Source organism: Natator depressus, chromosome 8 (assembly GCF_965152275.1).
Source record: "Natator depressus isolate rNatDep1 chromosome 8, rNatDep2.hap1, whole genome shotgun sequence".
Taxonomy (NCBI): domain Eukaryota; kingdom Metazoa; phylum Chordata; order Testudines; family Cheloniidae; genus Natator; species Natator depressus.
The window spans coordinates 7,156,085-7,177,334 of NC_134241.1; the positions used below are offsets into that span (position 1 = coordinate 7,156,085).

At 52.0% G+C, this 21,250-nt stretch overlaps 1 protein-coding gene across 1 annotated transcript in view; it reads left to right on the forward strand.

Annotated features, from left to right (window-relative positions):
- Nucleotides 1-18,607, forward strand: part of PDGFRB (platelet derived growth factor receptor beta) — a 61,920-nt gene extending 43,313 nt beyond the window's left edge. The window contains exons 16-23 of the mRNA XM_074960307.1: nucleotides 1,618-1,784; nucleotides 2,062-2,180; nucleotides 3,251-3,373; nucleotides 8,447-8,558; nucleotides 8,895-8,994; nucleotides 9,125-9,230; nucleotides 10,678-10,916; nucleotides 11,546-18,607. Of these exons, the coding sequence (XP_074816408.1) occupies nucleotides 1,618-1,784; nucleotides 2,062-2,180; nucleotides 3,251-3,373; nucleotides 8,447-8,558; nucleotides 8,895-8,994; nucleotides 9,125-9,230; nucleotides 10,678-10,916; nucleotides 11,546-11,696 (1,117 nt within the window). The 3' untranslated portion in view covers nucleotides 11,697-18,607. The remainder of the gene's footprint in view (nucleotides 1-1,617; nucleotides 1,785-2,061; nucleotides 2,181-3,250; nucleotides 3,374-8,446; nucleotides 8,559-8,894; nucleotides 8,995-9,124; nucleotides 9,231-10,677; nucleotides 10,917-11,545) is intronic.
- The last annotated feature ends 2,643 nt before the right edge of the window (nucleotides 18,608-21,250 follow it).

Consider the following 21,250-nt stretch of genomic DNA (forward strand, 5'->3'; position numbering starts at 1 on the left):
CCAACTCCCCAGCCCCCTCCTGCACCCCAAACCCCTCATCCCTGGCCCCATCCCAGCGCCCACTCTCCCAGGCAGAGCCCACACCCCCACAACACCCCAACCCCCTCCTGCACCCCAAACCCATCATCCCCAGCCCCACCCCAGAGCCCACACCCCCAGCCGGAGCCATCACCCCCCTCCCGCACCCCAACCCCCTGCCCCAGCCCGGTGAAAGTGAGTGAGGGTGGGGGAGAGCGAATGACAGAGAGACGGGGGATGGAGCAAGCAGGGGCGGGGCCTCGGAGAAGGGGTGGGGCCTTTAGCAACCCTAAAATGGATAGTTACCATTTAGGTAGTCAGGCCCAAAAGGAGACCTCAGGTTTTGTGTACAGGGTTACCATAGCAGCACATGTAAATGGCTAATTAGATATGCACCATCACCATATTTGCACACTGTGATGGGGTCTGTCAGGCCTTCTCTGCCGCCTGCTAGAGGCTTTGGGTCCCTGACAGCCTGGCCCAGATCTGGACTCTTCTGCTTAAGGAAAACCTGCTCAGGGCCAGGCTACCAATGAGACGCAGTCCTCCAGGGGCCTAGAAGGGCCATGAGGAGGCACTGACCAATAGGGAGCTAGCACACCAGTTAAGAAGGCTTGCCTGTGTTTGAACTGGGCAGTGCTGAGTGAGAGAGGAACAGAAGAGGAGGTTCTTAGTACTAGCCCAGAATACTAGGGGCGGGGCGGGGCGGGGCGGGGCAGGGCAGGGCAGGGCAGGGTTTGGCTTCTACTTAAATACTATAACTAAGCAGTCATCTCTTGTTGACTAGTTTAAAGGCATAGAGCCAAACTTGAGTTTGGTTAGCATTAACCATTTAAAGACTGGTGCTGCACTCCCAGCAAGGGCTGTTCTGCTCCAGCCCAGCTGCCCGCCTACACACGAGCATGCAAGAGTAAGCAGGCAAATTTGCACACACTTTTGCATACAGACCACAGGCCTCCCTCTAAGGACCCCGTTCACCTGCACCAATGTGAGTTGACTCCTGTGCAAAAACTCACACGGGAAAACATGTAGGCACCAAATTGCAAGTGTGCTTAGAGAGGCTGGGCTCAGGCCTTGTAGGAGATGTGACCCAGTGGTTAACTAAAGAATGTGGATTTTAAAAATTCAGTTTAGTGTGGCTCCTGCCACCTCTCCCAAGAGAAGAGGGCAGTTCAGTCTTCAGAGTCATTCATTTCCAGGGCTTTCAAATGTACCAGCGCTCCCCGTAGCCCCAGCTGGGGTGGCCCCCTCTCCTGTAGAGGGAGAAGGAAATTCAGACTCCGATTTTTGCCCTTAGGCATATGTGGATATGTGCACACCTCAGATATGCAACAAATTTCCCAGGTGCGTGTGGAAAGGGGGCATTTGCTCACATGTGGCCATGCAAGTGCTAGTTCCTGCTTTGTGCATCGGAATTTGCACCCACAACTCAGGCCTGAGCAATGATATGTGTGCAATTGTCCATGCCTATGTTTGGAATTCTGGCCCTCCATAACCACAGTCCCAGAAATTAAGCCTCCCTTCTCTGAATCTGAAATCCACTCCAACCTTTCTCTTACACTATCTGTTCTAAATGGTTTCTTTGCTTCCCCATTCCAGTCTCACCTCCTTCTCTGTCGAAAGCGACGGGGGCTACATGGATATGAGCAAGGATGACTTCCTGGACTACGTTCCCATGTCTGATATGAAGGGAGAGATCAAGTATGCTGACATTGAGTCCTCCAACTACGGCACCCCGTACGAGCTGGACAGCTATTCCCCCTCAGGTAACGGGAGTCCCTGGACGGGAGGGAGATGGTGTTTGTGCCGGGGTGACTGGTTTCCTTTGCTTTAGGAGCTGGTTGGGATGTGAGCTGATTCCCGCAGGGTCTGTTGAGCCAGAACAGTGCTGGCACAGTTTCTCCCACACTAAGGCTCTGTGGAGGCCTGAAAAACCCCAGACCAACTTCTGTTCCCTCCGACGCGAGCCCCAGCTTTAATCCGTGTGGGAGCCTGGTAACAGCCGTTGTGCGTCCCTCTGTTCTGCCCTTTTCCTCCCTCCAGCTCCCGAAAGGACGGATCGCGTGACCCTGATAAACGAGTCCCCGCTCCTCAGCTACACAGACCTGGTTGGGTTTAGTTTCCAGGTGGCCAACGGGATGGAGTTCCTCGCGTCCAAAAACGTACGTGTGCTGAGTTGGCAGGTGGGTTTGGCGGGAGTTGACTCTGAAAGGGAAGAAATCAAAGCTTCTTCTTACTGTGTGATGTGAAAGCCCTCTTGACCAGCCAAACCTTCAGTCAGGCTTCACCAGGAGCCGACTCTGCCTCTCTGACGATGTTGCCTCCCTCAGGAGAGAACAGGCCTTTGCATTGAATAGCTACTGACCGCCTCGACTTTCTGGCACTGTCATGGGGCCTGTGTGACCAGACTACATGTTAAAGTAGGTCTGGCTCCAATCAGGCCAAGCACTGCCTTCCAAACCCCCAGCCTGCAGCCCCCTAGAACCACTCTCCGGGTGGTTCTGGTGCTGTCCGGTGCCCTTTCCTCAGAGCCAGCCTAAGCGTCCTCACCAGAGGCCAGTCTTGTGCCAATGAACAAGCAACCCAGCCTGGGGCAGAGCTCTCTCCAGACCCCCGTCCAGCAGCCAGGCTCCCTGGTGCAGCGCTAGGGCTTCTGGAAACAGTGGGTATTAAAGCCGAACTGCCAATGAGGACAGAGCTCCCGGGGTCTCCAAGGCTAATTTGACTGGCTGAGCTTCAGCCAATTGTGAATGTAACCAAAGCTCTGTTGTTTGTTAGGAAAAGTATTTAGCTGGGGTGTGACAGCAATGGGGACGGCCCTAGAGAGAAGCCCAGAGTGACATTTCTGGTGGGTCTCCCAGTCCCCTTCACATGCCTGGCCAGGCAACTTGCATTAAATGAGATGCCAGCCGTATCAACTGTCCGTGCTTCAGTGATGGATTGATACCGGAAGAGCCTGCCTTCTTTGCTGGTGCCAGTGCAATGCTTGAGCAAACCCAGTGAGCATGCTATGTCCGGGGTACGTGAAGGCATAAGCCAGGCTGGCCTAACCCTGCTGCTCCAAGACTCCGACTGTCCATCTGCAATCTGCAAGATTGCTCGTTTCGCTGCTCTCTGTGGGGGTTTGCTCTGGTACCATGGCAACCTCTGTGGCGCCTTCTGTTGCTCTGAATGCAGGTGTTTCTGTGGCCTGGGCACCCCTTCTAACAACACCCTGTCTCCTCCCTTACAGTGTGTGCACCGAGACCTGGCAGCAAGGAACGTCCTCATCTGCGAGGGGAAGCTGGTGAAGATCTGTGACTTTGGCCTGGCCAGAGATATCATGAGAGATTCCAACTACATCTCCAAAGGCAGCGTGAGTCAGGGACCCAGCCTTTCCTGCCCGGTTCCAGCAGGCGCACACACGCCTTGTTCTACCGGGCGGAAATCTCTCTTCCCAAGGATGGAGGCAGAACTCTCACCTGACTCCCTTGATCCTCCCCCACTCCCCAAATAGTCCAAACAGTCCATTATCCTGACAACAAATCAAAAAATCATAGAACTGAAAGGGACCTTGAGCAGTCATCTAGTCCAGTCCCCTGAACTCAAGGCAGGACTAAGTATTATCTAGACCATCCCTGACAGGTGTTTGTCTAACCTGCTCTTAAAAATCCCCAATGATGGAGATTCCACAACCTCCCTAGGCAATTTATTCCAGGGCTTAACCACCCTGACAGTTATTAATTTTTTCCTAATGTCCAACCTAAACCGCCCTTGCTGCAATTTAAGCCCATTGCTTCTTGTCCTATCCTCAGAGGTTAAGAAGAACAATTTTTCTCTCTCCTCCTTGTAACAACCTTTTATGTACTTGAAAACTGTTATCATGTCCCCTCTCAGTCTTCTCTTCTCCAGACTAAACAAACCCAATTTTTTCAATCTTCCCTCATAGGTCATGTTTCCTAGACCTTTAATCATTTTTGTTGCTGTTCTCTGGACTTTCTCCAATCTGTCCACATCTTTCCTGAAATGTGGCACCCAGAACTGGACACAGTACTCCAGTTGAGGCCTAATCAGTGTGGAGTAGAATGGAAGAATTACTTCTTGTGTCTTGTTTACTCCTGCTAATACATCCCAGAATGAGGTTTGCTTTTTTTTCAACAGTGTTACACTGTTGACTCATATTTAGCTTGTGATCCACTATGACCCCCAGATCCCTTTCCACAGTACTCCTACCTAGGCAGTCATGTCCCATTTTGTGTGTGTGCAACTGATTGTTCCTTCCTAAGTGGAGTACTTTGCATTTGTCCTTATTGAATTTCATCCTATTTACTTCAGACCATTTCTCCAGTTTGTCCAGATCATTTTAAATTTTAATCCTATCCTCCAAAGCACTTGCAACCCCTCCCAGCTCGGTATCGTCCGCAAACTTTATAAGTGTATTCTGTATGCCATTATCTAAATCATCGATGAAGATATTGAACAGAACCGGACCCAGAACCGATCCCTGCGGGACCCCACTGATTATGTCCTTCCAGCATGACTGTGAACCACTGATAACTGCTCTCTGGGGATGATTTTCCAACCAGTTATTCACCCATCTTATAGTAGCTCCATCTAGATTGCATTTCCCTAGTTTGTTTTTGAGAAGGTCATGCGAGACAGTATCGAAAGCCTTACTAAAGTCAAGCTATACCACATCTACTGCTTCCCCCCATCCACAAGGCTTGTTACCCTGTCAAAGAAAGCTATGCGATTGGTTTGACATGATTTGTTCTTGACAAATCCATGCTGACTGTTATTTATCACCTTATTATCTTCTAGATGTTTGCAAATTGCTTAATTATTTGCTCCATTATCTTTCCAGGTACAGAAGTTAAGCTGACTGGTCTGTAATTCCCCGGGTTGTCCTTATTCCCCTTTTTATAGAAGGACACTATATTTGCCCTTTTCCAGTCTTCTGGAATGTCTCCCATCTTCCATGACTTTTCAGAGATAATTGCTAATGGCTCAGATATATCCTCAGTCAGCTCCTTAAGTATTCTCCTGTCTCTGAAATGGCAACAAGTGCTCAGGGTAATTAGTGCCATTTGCATCCCAGTTCCCAGAGTGCTTTGCCTCGTGGTGTTACACCTTGGTTAGTCTAGATAGGTGGGGAACTCTCCCCGCCAGCCATAGAGGAGTGGGAGCTGTGGGAGCACTGGTCCCCCAAGTCAGGGAGAGGAAGGGGAGATTTCCCTCTGCCCCCCCTTTCCCCTCTTACTTTAACCCCAGCTTTACCTGTAATGGAACCACATGATCATGCTTTCTAGGGTCCTATGCAGGAACTTAGAAAACAGCAGTAATGACTGCCCACAAATACAGCCCCTTTTGTTCAAGGACTCTAGAGCACAGGACTACCCCTCATCTATCCCTGTGCGACTAGTAGCTCTGAATCATCCTTCAGATTGAGAGGCTAAACTGCGTCACTGTGAATTTCTTGCAGAGCTGGGAATGGGATCCAGACCTTCTGACTCCCAGGCCCCTGCTCTAACCACTCGACTGCACAGAAAGAGGAAGTGCTTTTCTGCAAGCTCCCATGCGAGTGCTTTCAAGGAAGGAGATTCGGGTCTTTCAGGTCGGAAAGAGCGCCTGGTTCCAATGAGCATTCTCCAGGATGTTCTCTTTGTTTTAAATTCCAATAGGCGAGGCAGTGCTGGGGGAAGATGAATAATCCCTAGCTCTTCACATCAGCAGCTCTCAAAGAGCTTTATGAAGGAGATCAGTGTCATTACCTCACTTTACAGATGGGAAAACTGAGGCACAGAGAGGCGAAGGGAGTTGCCAAAGGTCACTCAGCAAGTGAGTGGCAGAGCTGGGGCTAGAGCCTAGGTCCTGAGTGCTAGTGCAGGGGTTGAGCCACCAGACCACACTGGAATCGTGTCAGGGCTCCTCTGTTCCCTCTCCTCCTCTTGCTGAATCACTGCCAGCCAGGCAAAGCCGGGAGTGGAGAGCTCGACAGGGGTAGGTGAGCTGCCCTCGTTGCTTGGAAGCCAGAAGCAGCCCGTGTAACACAGGAGCTTTGGCCACCCACTCAGCTCATGGGCAGGGGGCAAGGCCCCTCCTTTTCCCCCTCCACAGCAGGGCTGGGGCTTTCCAATCCAGCTTTGCTACCACGGCTGTTCCTGATAAAAAAGGAAATGAAACCAGGCCCCTTCGCAATCCTTCCTGGGGATTATTTTTGATACCAGTTGCGCAAGGAAATCCGCGTCCAGCATAGGGCGCCACGCAGCCAAAGCCGCACGCAAGCTGATAGAGGCAGGGCCGGATTGGGCCAAAGACAGGAAACACGGAGAGAAGAGGACTAGGGATATCTATCTTGGTCCTCTCTTCCCGGCTTCTTAGAAATCTCCAGTCAGGTCCTGTTCTGTCAGATCTATTCATAGTAGGGTGACAAGCCAGCAAGTGTGAAAAATCGGGACAGAGTGGGGGGTAATAGGAACCTATAAAGAAAAAGACCCAAAAACCGGGACTGTCCCTATAAAAATCGGGACATCTGGTCACCCTAATTCATAGTGATGCACATTTGCCAGGTTTCAGACACCCAGCTTAGACTGGGATGGGTGGAAAGTCGTCATGTGACTGCATTTCAATGGCCTGGGGTCAGTAGACTCAGTCGAAGGCCGGGTATCCGTGGCACAAAAGCCTCCATCGCAGCAGGCAGGCCTGTTGGCTGAGATGAGAAGGGATGTAGAAACCGAGCTGGTGCCTGACCTGAGCAGGCAGCTTCTCCTGGTCAGAGCGGAGGCGCACCGGAGAGTGCACCTGAGGGAAGCTTGTGCTGCTGCCCCAGGGGAATGCTGGGGCCTTCTGTTCCCAGAGCGGTCATTTTGGCACCAGCCGCAGGTCTGTCTCAGAAAGGCAACAGTCCGTTTTGCCAGGCTGATGTAGTGGCCCAGCAGGAGAACTCAGCCCTGGAAGGGAGGTGGCTTTGCAGGGCCGGAATAGGGTGACCAGATGTCCCGATTTTAACCCATTTGTCCCGTGTCCCGACCGCACGTCGGTCAGGACGCCCTTTGTCCCGATATTGGGGACGGACCGCTCACCGTCACCGCCAAAGTCCTGGGGCTGGCATGGCGGCACTTCCTGGGGCAGCTCCCGGCGCCCGCCCACCGGCAGGAGCCTGCAGTGCGGGCGGCCCCTGGGCACAGAGGTGGAGGGGGTTTCCGCGTGCTGTACCGGCTCCCTCCTGCCCAATCAGAGCTGTGGGGGCGGGGCTTGCAGGCGCTGGCAATGGGCAGAGAGCCCTCCGCCCCCACCCGACCCGACCCTAGGAGCCAGAGGGACCTGCCAGTTGCCTCCTGGGAACCGCCCCAGGTAAGCACCACCAGGACTCCCCACCTCGCCCCGCGGCAGGTCCCTCTGGCTCTTAGGGTCGGGGTGGGGGACAGGGGGCTCTGTGCACGCTGCTGGCACCTGCAAGCCCCGCTCTGCGGCTCCGGCAGCTCCCATTGGTGCTTTTTCCGGCCAATGGGAGCCACGGAGCTCGTGCTTGTGGCAGGCGCAGCATGTGGACAGTCTGGAGACCCCCCTAGCCACTCTGACCCTAGGAGCCAGAGACCTCCCAGCAGGGCTGGTGAGTGCGGCCAGGGAAGGGGGCAGGGTGTCGTGGAGTGAGTGTCTGGGAGGTGTTGGGGGGGGCGCTGGGCAGTGGGGGAGGTTTGTGTGTTTTGGGGTGCTAGGCATTGGGGGCCTGTTGGGGGGTGCTTGGTAGTGGGGGAGATCTTTGTGTGTCAGGGCACTGGGCAGTGGGGGTCTGTGTGGGGCATTGTTTAGTTGTGGTGGTGGGGCTGTGGGAAAGGGCACTGGGAGGGAGGAGAAACCTGTGCCCCTTGCCCCATGGCTTCTGCTGGGGGCTGGAGCTGGGGCCATGAGTCCTTGCCCCATGGCTTGTGTGCGGGCTGCAGCAGGGGCCGTACACCCCTCTTGCAGCTTCCTAGGGCTGTGCGCCCCCTCTCATGGCTCCGGTCAGGGCTGTGCACCTGTGGCTCTCTTCCCCCTCCCCCCCACTTGCCCAATGTGTCCTGATATTTCACTCTTGCAAGCTGGTCACCCTAGGCCAGAACCTCTCTGTGATGGTGTGAGAGGGGGGAGAGACCTCAGCAGGGGCACAGCAAGTGTCAGGACTGAGTGGAACTGTGAAGGGGACTGCAGTTCTCCTGGCCCATCTGACAAGGGTCAGTGTAACACCCTGCTCTGGGAAATTGGAGTCAAGGCCCTAAGGAAAACAGTTGATGCAAAGTGCTCAAGAGTCGCTCCAAGGGGCTCTCCTCAATCTTTGTAAACTGGGCTCCATGAAGAGTCAAGGAGAAGGTATCCAACTTTCCTGCTTATTGGTGCAGAAGTGAGCTGTCTCCAGGGGATTGGCTGACTCATGGGCCTAATCCATTCCTGCTTTCTCTCGTCCTCACAGACCTTCCTGCCTTTGAAATGGATGGCACCTGAGAGCATTTTCAACAACCTCTACACAACCCTGAGTGATGTGTGGTCTTTTGGGATCCTCCTCTGGGAGATATTCACTCTGGGTAAGTGCCCTGACATCACTCTCCTTCAACAGAATGCAACCTACCTCCCAGGACCACACAGGTCCCCCCGTGCTTGTCCCTGAATCTCCCTCCAGTCCCACCCTGGCAGAAAGATACCAATCCCTGAGTCCCATCTCACCCATGCCAAGAGGGGGCCTCTGTGGCAGAGCCTTGTCCTATCACACACTGACCAGCACAGGTCTGGTGATGAAGGTGGGGTAGGAATGGTGAACAGAAAGGAGGGAGGGTGGTGCTGATTTTATAACAACACTGACAGTGTGAGTGTGGTGGAGCCTCCCCGTTAGCCTGGTTTCCAACTCTTCTTTCTCCTCCTAGGTGGGACTCCATACCCTGAACTACCCATGAATGAGCAGTTCTACAATGCCATCAAATGTGGCTATCGAATGTCTAAACCCACCCATGCTTCCAACGAGATGTAAGTGTTCACCGTGCACGTTTGCACTGGCCACATCTCCTCAAGCTGGAGAAGCATCCCTGCTCCATCACCCCTTCCACCATCTAACTCTCTATGGTGTCCTTTTCCCCCCCGCCCTCCATCTCCCCAGCTATGACATCATGCAGAAATGTTGGGAAGAGAAGTTTGAGATAAGACCTTCCTTCTCTCAGCTGGTGGTACTTATGGGGAACCTCCTGGCAGATGGATACAAGAAGGTATGTCCCAGGAATGCTACGATGGGAGTGTGGGAAGGAGACTCTACTCTAGACAAAGGAGGGTCTAGTGGTTAGGATACTAGCCTAGGGCTTGGGAGACATGGGTTCAAGTCCCTGCTCTGCCAGCTTCTTGTGTGATCTTGGGCAATAAGTCTCTCTGTGCCGCAGTTCCCCGTCTATAAAATGAGAAGAACACCACCACCCTATCTCACAGGGGTGTTGTGAGGATAAATACATTAATGATTATGAGGTGTTCTGATGCTATGGTAATGGAGGACATGTAAGCACCTTAGTTAGATACACCACAAGCATTTCTTCCTTTGTCTAAATTAGACATAACCTATCCATGAAATATACAGAGTCTGTATAAGAAATGAGCCCCATTTTACAGCCAAACATATTCTATGCTTGGTGACACCTCTTTCAGATGAGCTGGAGAACTGAGGCTCTGACAAATTCTGGTCTATAAGATCCCCAGGTACTTTTGGGAGGGAAAGGGGTGTTAATCCCATTTTCCAGGGCATATCCCAACTCAAGCAATTACATTCTGGCGAACTAAATCCCTCTTGCAGTTCCAATTGGACACAGCATTCTTCTTCCCTTCCTGCCCTAAATGCTGTGTAGTGTTCCTGCGTGCAGTTAAACATTTGCCATTTCTCAGAGCGGGCTGCACTTTGGTGGCAAAGTGCTCCTTGTGTATAGTTTTCTGAGCTTTTGTAAACCACTTCTGGTTCCTTTGGGGTCAGTGGTGATAATGAAGTGTTAACAGTTTAATTCATAAGGCTTGAAATATATTTGCTGGTCAATTTAGAGAAAAAATTTACAAGCGACACTAAAAATCAGCAGCCTTTTGTAAAGTGACGTTTCCCAGCGTGGCTGGGCTTATTCGTAACACTGAGAGTGGCCTGGATACATAAAAAGAGAGGGACAAATGTAACGTGTGAGCATTGTCTCGTTGTTGAAACCCAGGATTGGGGCTCAGGAGATCAGAGTTCTGTTCCTGGCTCTTCCCCAGTGTTCTCGGGTCACTAAATTCCACGTGCTTCCCCAGTTGTCCAGCCACCAGCGGGTGTGGCTCAGTTTTTGGACACAGAAGGCCTGATTCTCCTCTCACTCACACAGACATAGAGCACAATGGAGCAACAGCAGTATCACCCCGATACCTCATGTGGCTCACCCAAAAATTGAACCGCTCGGCAGATGCTTGGAAATTGGCCTCCTCTCTCCCAGGGATGCCCTGAGGGCTTCATTAACGCATGGCTGGGAAGCGCTGTGCAATCCTGCAACGGAGGGCACTGTAGCAGTGCACAGTGTGGTGCTTCCAGTGGGAACGGGGCCCAGACTCTGTAGTTTCTCTTTATGTGCCTGGGGATGCCGGCTTGACCCCGGTTAGCGCCACCCCCTCTCACCCACCTCATTTCTTTTGTAACCTGCCCTACGGGAGCAGAGGTACCAACAGGTCGAGGAGGAATTCCTGAAGAGCGACCACCCTGCTGTTCTGCGCACAAGGCCCAGAATCCCAGGGGTCAGCAGCGCCGGGCTCACCCCCAGCTCTGGCACCGGAAGTGTCCTCTATACAGCTGTGCAGCAGGATGGAGGGGACAACGATTACATCATCCCCCTCCCTGATCCCAAGCCCGACGGAATCGATGACGCCCCTCAGGAGGCTTCTGTCAGCCGGGCCAGGTAGCAAACACAGGCCTCTTCATGTTTCCCCCTAATCTGATCTCTGTCACCACTGACCATCCTGAGAGCTAAACAACAAGTGCTTCACACAACAAAAGTGGAAGCAGGAGAGTGTGGTCGGGTAGAAAGGGGTAGGGATGGGGGTGGAGGGAGGCGGAACAGGTAAAGCAACCCCAGGATTTGCTCCCTTCACTCTCAGGATCCTTAAATCTACCCCCAGCCTGGCCTTTCCCTTCACAGCTGCCCAGTTCTTCTATCTGCACGGCCATGGTCCTCACACCACGCTGGGCTGGAGGCCCGGAGAGAGGCTGGACAGCACGTTGTTATGTATACCCAGCAGCTAGCACTCCAGGTGTGCACAGCCTGTGGGGCGTTGATGGCTGCACTGGGCACGCGTGAAGGGGGGCGAATTTAAGTTCCATTTTGTCCATCGTTCTGTTAGAGTTGGAGCCTCAGTAGAAGCCTGTCTAAGATGGAGGATGGCACTGGGCCCCTGTGGGGCATAGGTAGTAACTCCTCGTGCCACAAGAGAGCCAGCCGTGTCTTTCCTAGCAAGTGGGTCCTTGCTTGGGACATCAGCGATTACGGACAGCACATTTATTTCTCTCCTTTCTCTCCTCCCCCTTTAGTTCTACTCTGAACGAAGTGAACACAGCGTCCACAATATCCTGCGACAGCCCCCTGGACCTACAGCAGGAAGGGGAACAGGAACCTGAACCAAAGTCGGGCTGCCAGGAGCCAAGCCCAGGGCACCACGACATGGAAGAAAGTTTTCTGTAGAAGGGGCAGAGCTGATGCTAGCCCACACCCTACCAGTGAGACCAGCTGTGGGGCAACCAGACTTGGTGGAGAACCTTGTTGGGTGCTTATTTATCCCGCCCTCCGTCCCACCTCCCGGCACAACGTGGACTATAGAGGCACCTTTCCCCTCCCCCAGCCTCACTGCCACACTCCACCCCATTGATCAAACTACTGAAACGAGGAGGGGTCTCCTCACAGACAAACCTCTTCTCTTCACAGTGAAGCCTGCAGTGCTCCCAGACCAAGGGGCAGGGCGCCAGCAAGTCTCCAGAGGAGATGCTGCCGTTCACTCCACTTGTTTGATATCCCAGCCTCCTTCCCGTGCCCCGGTGCAGTAGGTGGCTCTGAATTTCAGTGTCCATCTGGGCCGAAGCTGCCTCTTTGATGTTCTGCGTGTCCACCACGCTGGGGTACAGCTGCCGTAGTGCTGTACATGGCTGGGCTGGACAGATTCCTTGCAGCTCACTGGTGGGGTGTCAGGAAGCCGACAGGCCAGGCCCCAGTCGCTAGAGAACAGGATCATACTGAGTGGATTCTCTCTCGAGCACAGAAGAGCTATTGTGGCCGCTGAGGAGAAACCAGCCGTGGGTTTCGGAGACATTTAGTCACATTCTTCCCCTCTTGCCCTGTCCAGCCTTTCTGAGGTGGATGCGGCACCACACGCACTATGGTACAGGTACCTGTGGCACTGGGCCACAATGCTGCATCTACCCCAAGGAGAGGTCTTAGGCTGACCCTCTTCCTGCCCACAGCAGCCTGGGTTCCGAAGGGCCTGCCAGGAATCAGGGATGCTCCGATTCTGACTCTGCTGTGGCAGCATCTCACTCCAGCATTGTCTTCCTCTATGTGGACTCTAAGCCTAGACAGTCTCCATATCGCTCATTTAAAGGGAACAAATAAGATCTCTTAATTCACTAGCCAGGGCCAGTATAGGAACAAAAATGGCTTTTCATTAATCCTCTAGTGCCAGGGAACCTATTTCACCTGCTGGGAAAGTCTCTCAACCCAGCTGGTGCCAGAATCTTTGTTTTATCTTTGGGAAGCAGGGGTATGAAGTTGATATTACTTTGTTCATACGAGTTCCCCTTTCCGTGCCGTCTGGGTCCCTCACGTGAATTGCAGCCTCTTGTCCTAGGTGAGTAACCAGGCTGCATAAACACAAGCCCAGGCGGTCCAGGGACATAGAGAGAGAGAGAGGATGAGAAAAGTCATCTGTAGTGATGCGAGACTCTCCCCTGCGGCGCCTCCTGCTGGTCATCCAGGGAATTAGCTCACCAGCCTCCAGATCGCCCTTTGTTGGCTGGTGTCTCGCCTCTCGCTAGCCCCTGTGTCCCCACTGAACCCCGGTGTCCCTTTCCCTTGGAAGCTGCCCCCTGGCAGTACTCCCACAGTCTCTGGGTCTCCCCTCCCAGGGGTACCTCCAACCCCCTATCCCCACCTCGCCTCAGTATATGGCTACTGCCAGTCACCACCTAGCCCCTGTTCACTGGGGCAGACTGCAGTGTACAAGCCACTCATCACAGGCAAGGGGGGTTTGGACCTGCTGCCTCCGCCTACCTTTGGGCTGCCCTGTTGCAACCCCAGTACCCTGTCTTAGGCTGTCTGCCAGGCCTGCAGCCTGGGGCTTTTCCAGCCTGGAGCCTCCCAGCTCCTCTGGCCTTCCCCAGCCCTGCTTCACCTCAGGTACCCTGGTACACTCCCCAGCAGCCAGGCCCATCTCTCTCCACAGCTAGAGGAGACTCTGTCTGAGCATCTGGCTCACAGCCCTTTTATAAGGGCCAGTTGTGGTCTGTTTGGGACGTGGCCCCAGCTGTGCCTACTTCCCCAATCAGCCTGGGAGCTACTTGCCCCCAGCCACAGCCCTCTCCTAGGCTGTTTTAAGCCCCTCTGGGCAGGAGTGGGTGACCACCCCACTACATCATCTGAGAGCTGTATATGGTCCTGCCACTTACAGTCTCTTTGACTGTACAAATACGTGAGGGAAGCCAACTTTTAAACAACAAGCAGCATTTGTGTTTGCCAGGAGCAGCCGTTCTCATGCTTACAGGATCTATGGAGCCTTTCAGGATGGTACATTTTGGGACCCAAGCAGAGGAGGAAGGATCAGGTTGTCAGATGGGAAGTGGGCCTTAGAAAGTGGAATGCGGAATGGAAATGTTGGAGACCCCTCGTCTTCCTTCAAACCCCTCCTCTACCCCCATTGGCAGGGCTGTGACCTGTAGTGCTCTGAGCTTCCACTCATTATTCGAAGAGTTAAACCAGGTGGAAAGCAAGGAAACCATGAAAATCCCCACCAGAGTGGCTGAAAAGCCATAAAACCAGGAAGGTTATCACAATGCCTTCAGCTAGGAAACCAGCATTTTCTCCCTTTTGAATAGCATCAAATTTCTTAGCACCCTTTTCCTCCACATCCACAGCTCCTTCTAGCTCATCCACTTCCGTGTCTCTCTCTCACACACGGTGGCTGTGCACTTATTAACAGAGATGGTTGGAAATGTTCAAATTTTCAATGATGTTCTTTGTGGAGGTTTGTTGGCCAGTTTATAGAGCCGTCTAAAACTGTCCACTGAAAAACACTGAAAATTTTGGTGTCTTTTCCAATCAGCTCTAGTTGTTAACAGTGACATATTTATAAAGTTAAATCCAGAGGAACAGGAACCTGTGTGTGTGTCGGGGGGTTATGTTTTTAATAAAAGGTGAAAGCTAGACATAGCACTGTTAGTGGTAGCCAGCCAAGTGCTACTGCAAGCCATGGCCAGGGGCGTTTCTCTATTTCCTGCAAGTATGGTCAGATTTTCTCATATCCCCTCATCCTCAGATATCGTTATGTTTTCCTACACACTCTTCCTCTTGATCGTAGTGCAGGATCCAGTGGACATTACTCAAGAAATGCCCCAAACCACAGGGAAGCAACAAAACATGAGATTGTCGGGGTTAGCTCACTTTTCCTCAGTTTCTTAGGTGCTCTGTAGGGCACAAGCCACTGCAACTTCAGCCAGGTGAAGGGATACTGCTCTTATCAAATAGTTTGTGTCCCGCTTTTGTCCCAGATTTCTAACACCTCTCAATCTGGGTGGATTTAACAGATCCCCTCTATGGTCAGAGCAGATTTCTCTTTTTATGATGTCCCATGCTACTACTTGAAATAGAAGCTGTGATTTAAAGAATCCATTAGCTAATGCCGCATACCAGCCCTATGCAAAATTTAGCTGTACAAATCTGACCTTGTGACTCTGGGGCTAGCAGGAAGTCTGGCAAATTTGTGCTGGTGCTGAACACTGTCTGGCTACTTCCAGCCCCATCTGGGCTTGACGTGAAGAGTTTGATTTGCCTTCCGCTCCGCTGGGTTGGAAAGCTTTTTGGTTTCACATCCTGCTGCGAGCATGCAGTGTCTCGCTGCCTTGTGTCAGAGTGAGACACCCACTCGGATAAGGGCAGACAGCGCTGACCAGGTGAGCCTCCCCCAAGGTAAGAGGTCCAGCTGGGCAGCCTCAGTATCACCAAGCAGGGAAAACCCTTTTCAAAGAAAGGAGTCTGCTCATTTTAATTCCCCACCAGCCAATGGATACAATGGTGGCGGGTCCATGGGAAAAGTACACCTACCCCTTACAGTTGCCAGAAGAAATTCCCTGGTCAAACCCTGCCAGGGGTTAAGGTTCACACCCTCTCTCTCTCTCTCTGCTTCTGAAATCCCCACCCGGATCCATCAGACTTCTGGGGGTGACAAATGTTTTAACCCATCTGTTGCCATCAATTTTGTAGCCATAATTTGTCCTGAAGGGAACCGATTCCTCTAAGGCTTTTATTTTATATTGTTACTATTTTTGTTTTTAATGTTGGGGGATGGGTCCAAACTGAACCCCTTTTCCAAGGACCCCAAATGCTGGAGTCTCCAAACCCCCAAAAGGGAACCCAGTGCTGCAGTTTGGGCCCATCGCTGGTATATTTTTTTAACTCCTATTTTAATCTGCAGTCATTACAAAGTTATCCGCTCCCATATATGCACATTCCTCCTGCCAGTCACGACTTCTGTGCATCCAGGGGGTCTATTGCTACACGACAGTGTCTCTCTCCATATTTAAGATGCTTCCTCAGACTGACATGTTTGACTTTTTAATGTTTGTCATTTTCAGTTGGGATGGTTTTATGTAAGGAGAATCATGTTTAGTGTTTTGTGTCACAGTGTAAAGTCTAGAGCACAGTGGTCTTTACTTGGAACTAAGTTGCCTCTATTCACCCCTCTGGGGACCAGCAGCTCCTTGGTGGACTCGGAGCAGTGAGATGGGAGCTAGACATGCAATGGCAATGAGCAGTCAGTAGAAAGGTGGCCAAAACTGGTGTTAAAAGACCCACCTAACTTAAGATCGCCAACTCTCTGGGAGGTACAGCACCAACAGGCAGGAAGTATCCAGTGTCAGATGGAGATCCTGGGGAACACTGTGTTATGTCAGTACACTATACTGAACTAAGATGGGGAGGGATATCTCATAGCTGTATCCTTTTGGGAGAGTTTTGCCACATCCCAAGCACCAGGGAGGGCGGGGATCTCTTCCTTGTTCCACTGCATGGAGGTTAGAGAGAGAACTAGAGTAACATGTTGTTAGTCTGTCTCCTCCTCCCAAGCAATGCAGGGTTGTTCCCCACAGGATTTCTGCTCCAGCTGAGTTTTAACTTGACCCTCGCCATTACCTAGGGAGGTGGTGGAATCTCCATCCTTAGAGGTTTTTAAGGCCTGGCTTGACAAAGCCCTGGCTGGGATGATTTAGTTGGTGTTGGTCCTGCTTTGAGCAGGGGGTTGGACTAGATGACCTCCTGAGGTCTCTTCCAACCCTGATATTCTATGATTCTATGATTGTTGAAGGCCTCATAGCAAGCCAGGTGGCAGTCCCAGAACAAGTGGGGAACTAAGAGTGACTGGCCACCTGACCCCGCTCTTCCCCCATAAAGGGAGGGGGAATTTAAAGAGACAGAGCCTTCCTTCTCACCCTCCCGTCTTTCCCCACATCAATTGATGCCAATCCCAGCGTTGCCAGTTTTTGCAAAGGGGTTAAAATATTGGCACAGGCTCACACAACGGCCACACACACATGCAGGGTACCAGGGAAATGCTCTCCTTTCCCCACTTTAGGTTTAAGACAATGCTAAGAGAGTGGCTGGCTCCTGACCCTGCCCTAGAGCGCTGGCAACCCTAAATACGACACAGTGGTTTATCTGCAGTGTTTCTATTCAGACAGCAAAAGGGCAGCTGACCTGCAGCTTTTACATCACATTGCTGCAGGTGGCAACTCTGCTCCATGGCCCATGGGACCAAGCTGCTGCAGCCTCTGGATTTCCAGACCTGTAGGGACACTTGCTTAGGTCAAGCCTATCAGAAACCTGAGCTGCATCAGACAGGTCACTGACACAAGCCTAACACAGCGTGTCTCAGTGACATGGCAGCAGCGGGGAATGTAACACATTGGGAAGGGGGGAGAACCATTAATGAAATCCTCCCCAGTGAGATCAAACTGCAGTGAAATGAGCCACCCATCCCCGTGGCATGTCTCCTGGGCTCCTCCTCCCCTCACTTTCAAGCCTCATTATAGGCTCAGCAGCTTCCTTCCTACGAGCAGTCATTTCAGACCTGGCGCATCTCTAGTTCCTCTAACATTCGTTTCAACCTTCTGCGTTTCTGAAGGTATTCAATGGATAGGAGCCAAAGTTTAAAGCGCCAGGTCAGAACTGGAGCGGGACATCTGACACAGACTGTCAAGTGGCAGTGACAGAACGGAAGGGAAGACCCTGCAGGGAAGGGACTGTGGATTAGGAAGCAGGTCATATTGAGCCATGGTGGCCTGATGCAGAGTTCAATGAAAGAGAATCAGATCTTTCGCTTGGAGCCACTCAGCAATGCCATTTCTAAAGGCGAAGTGATATTGATGCCGGTACTCTGTGCACACGCAACCTTGCAGTCACAATCACTTCCACACCTTGTAGACAGGGAATGTCAGGGAGGGACCTGCCTGCTAAGCAGATTATCAGCCTCACCCCATTTGTTTCTATCTATGGTACTTATCTGACTCTCATTCCTGGGGTATCTGTGTGCCTCACAGTCTTTAGTGTATTTGTCCTCACAGCACCCCTGTGGGCCAGTGCTTGTATAGGCACTGTACAGAAGGGAACTGATGCCCAGAGAGGCTAAGTGACTTGTCCAAGGTCACACAAGGAGTCTGTGAGAGAGCAGGGAAATGCGCCCAGGACTCCCAAGTCAGCACCCTCTCCACTGGACCAGTTAAATGGAATTCCCAGTTTCCCGTGAAGGGGCAAACCCTGCTCTCTAGTGTAAATCTGGAGTGCCCAAGCGTAGCCATGGAGTTGTTCTAGATTTGCTCCCGGGTTACTCTGAGAAGAGCTTGGCCGGATGTGTGATTCGTTCCCTCTAGACTGAAGGGATGAATGAAATTGAGGAGCCAAGCAGTGGGAGGGCATATGACACAGGGGACTGGTATGTCTCGCCTCCCCCCTCCTCCGCCCCCCGTTTGCTGTTTCCCCCTTTATAGACTGCACTACCAATTCCAAAGCACTAGTGAGTTTGCCCACTGATTTCTGTCTCTCTCAGCTCACCACCGCACGGTACAATATGGATAATCTGTTGGGATTGCACCTTTTTAAAGCTCGTTATTTAGGCCTGTGTGGAATCTCTAAACAGAAACAGCGCCTGTATTTGCATTTTTCCTATTAACCTGTCCTAAGCCATCATGGGGGCAAGACACGGAACAGCCTTCAAACTAAGGTACCAAAGAGTTAACGTTATCCTAGGTTTACAAATGTATTTGTAGGGCTCGTATTAAGTTACATTTATACCCATGAGATATTTTTTATGCTGTAAACTTTATATACATGTTTTTAAGGAAAGATTTTAAAATTAAAGGTATTTCTTCTTTTTCAACCGTTTTCTTGCTGGCTCCTGATTTGTTTGCCTTTTGGGGAGGTTTTGGCTGTGTTTCTTCCCATAATCTCCTGTCTGGTTGTGTTTGTGTTTTGGTGGGAATGAAGATTAGCTGTGGGGAGGCTAAGGGAGAGGAATGTTGTTATGCTCTGTAGAACTCCCCAGGCTTAGGCAAAGCTAAGCCAGCGATTGTGGATGTGGATTGCCCTGCTCGAGCCCTTCGATTATTGAGCACACGGGGTGTCGGTGTCCTGAATGGAGGCAGGTGAGTGGAGGGATGCCATTCAGCAGCATTTCAGGGAGATGTGCAAATAGCTGGGCTCTAACGATTCCCAGGGAGGGCCCATGAGCCCCTCTTGAAGACTCCACCTCCCTCCTTTTCCCCTCCTGCAAAAGCCCTGTGCCCTGCCTGTGGAGGCAGCCCGGATGCTGCTTTCCCAGCACAGTACAGCTATGCCAGAGAGGTGGGGTGGTCCCCCTCTCCCCACCCCATCCATGGCTGGGCACGTTGTCTCTACAGCACTCCCAATCCTGGTCGGAAAGTGAGCAAGGCACCCAGCACGGGCCTAGGGATGAGCCAGGAGCTGGTGTACGAATGCTCCCGAACCTAATGCATCGCTGGCTGCAGAGACAAACCCAAACTCTGGGCGTTCAGGCCCCGCCGTCATCAACCTGGGCCTGAAGCTGTGCTGGCCTCTCAGGTCCTGGAGGGCAGTCACAGCTTCTCTCTCCGAGTCAGACGAGGAACACCGGAATTGGCAAGGTCCATGTAGCCCAGGTGCTTCGGAGGTAAGAACCCAACAGTAGCAGATTCAGGGTAACCTGTCCTAGCCCTTAATGTCTCATCCTAATCCCAAGCAACTGGAGGTTGGCTTAAACCCTGACCCAGAAGGTGTAGTAGCTCAGAGAGGCCAGGCCCAGCGCAAGCTCTGGAAGTGCAGGATTGAGAGTGGGGAAGGCGATAGCTGGGGCGGAGGGCCTAGCCTAGGTGCCTGAGTGAGAAGTCCCATGTGGTTTGGTTGGGTAGATCTCTCTCCCACCCCCCAGGTTCTCCTCCCACCTGGGTTCACCCACTCTCCTCTCCTTCCCCACCATAATGTGCAGAAATTAGGTAATGTCCCTTTAAGCAGTTTGGGAGCTCTCCAGAAGAAGCAGGGTGGAGAAGGTCTTCCAGGAGGTCTCCTAAACTATTTAAAGGGACATTACCCAATTCCTTTATACTAAACCCCCTCACTCCGGGCTCCCTGCCTCCTTTCTTCCCACCCCGGCTTTCCCTGTCTGCCTCTGGGGGTTTCTACCGTCCCCTAGAACCACAGAGAACAGTAGAACGCAGGCAGGCTCCTTCCCAGGGTAATGAACCTTGCCTGTTTAGCCTGACCAGTGTGGCCAAGGCCACAGACATAGAATACAGCAGGAGATTGTGAAGTCGCCTGCCCTCGGCCATTGGGACCGGCCGGCCCTGTGCGCCTGTCTTTGACACGCAGTGTCGGTGCAGTGTTAGTTGTGGAACATGAGGCTGATGGGTGTCTGAGTAGCTCGGGGTGGTTCTCCCAAGGAAAAGACAGATGGGCTTGCTCTGATTCATGTGGCAAGGCTGAGCTGTCACAGGCAGGCTGGCACCTTTTGTCCCTCAATTGAGTCAGCCGGAGCTGACTCAGCAAGGGAGAAAAAAATCCCCTTCTCAATGAAGACTGCAGCAAGGTCCTGAATCCCTTGGGGAGTAGACAACTGGAACACAGGGTGGGGGAATGTAGCTAGCTGTTACTGTGGGAGCCAGTTCCCACTCCCCTCCTTGGCCATTGCCTCCCAGTCTCCTCTTTGGATTTCAGACCTTTTGCATGAACACAAGCACTAAAGAGAAGCTGCTAGTGTTCTAGGGAACACCTTAATGCCCAGGGAAGAAGCACCAGTCATCAGGGGAGCAAGGTGAGGTGCTCGTTAGGCTAACGCTTCACCTGACCATGAAGTGAGAAGGAATTGGCTTCTTCTGTTTCCTCCTCCATGCTGTGACAGTAGTAATGAAGCACGGTGGGGTAGTACTGGGACTTGGCTCATGCCCCGTTCCAAATGTGAACCATGGACTGGTGTCTTCCTTCGTCTGCAGAGGAACTGAAACAATCACTCTAATGGGGTGTGGACTCTGAAGCCTAATTATGTGATTGTCAGTATTGCTCATTACTCGTTTCTGATTATTTTAGCAGAAGCTTATTCTGGTATCATGGGCATAGTAAGGAACTCTCCCCCCACCACCCTTCTCCCATCATTCCCTGTCTACATTCTATGCAAAATGCCTATTACTATTTACTCAGGATAAGGCAGATGCAAACTGTTTGCATGTTCCTGCGGGTTATTTGATCATTAATTAGACACCTGAGGTTACTAGCTTGCAAATTAAGTATCCCACAGATCTGCAGTTTTTAATAGGTCTGCACTGTAAGCGTGAGACTTCTTGTCAGTGATATGAAAATGGTGCTAATGTAATCCAGCTGTGTGATAACACTGTCATGCTCTTCACTAGGATGTCCTTGGGCCTGGTGCCATCCCATCAGCCTTCATGGCCAGAGCCGAAACAGTGACCCACTGACAGGATTGCTCATGGGCTAGC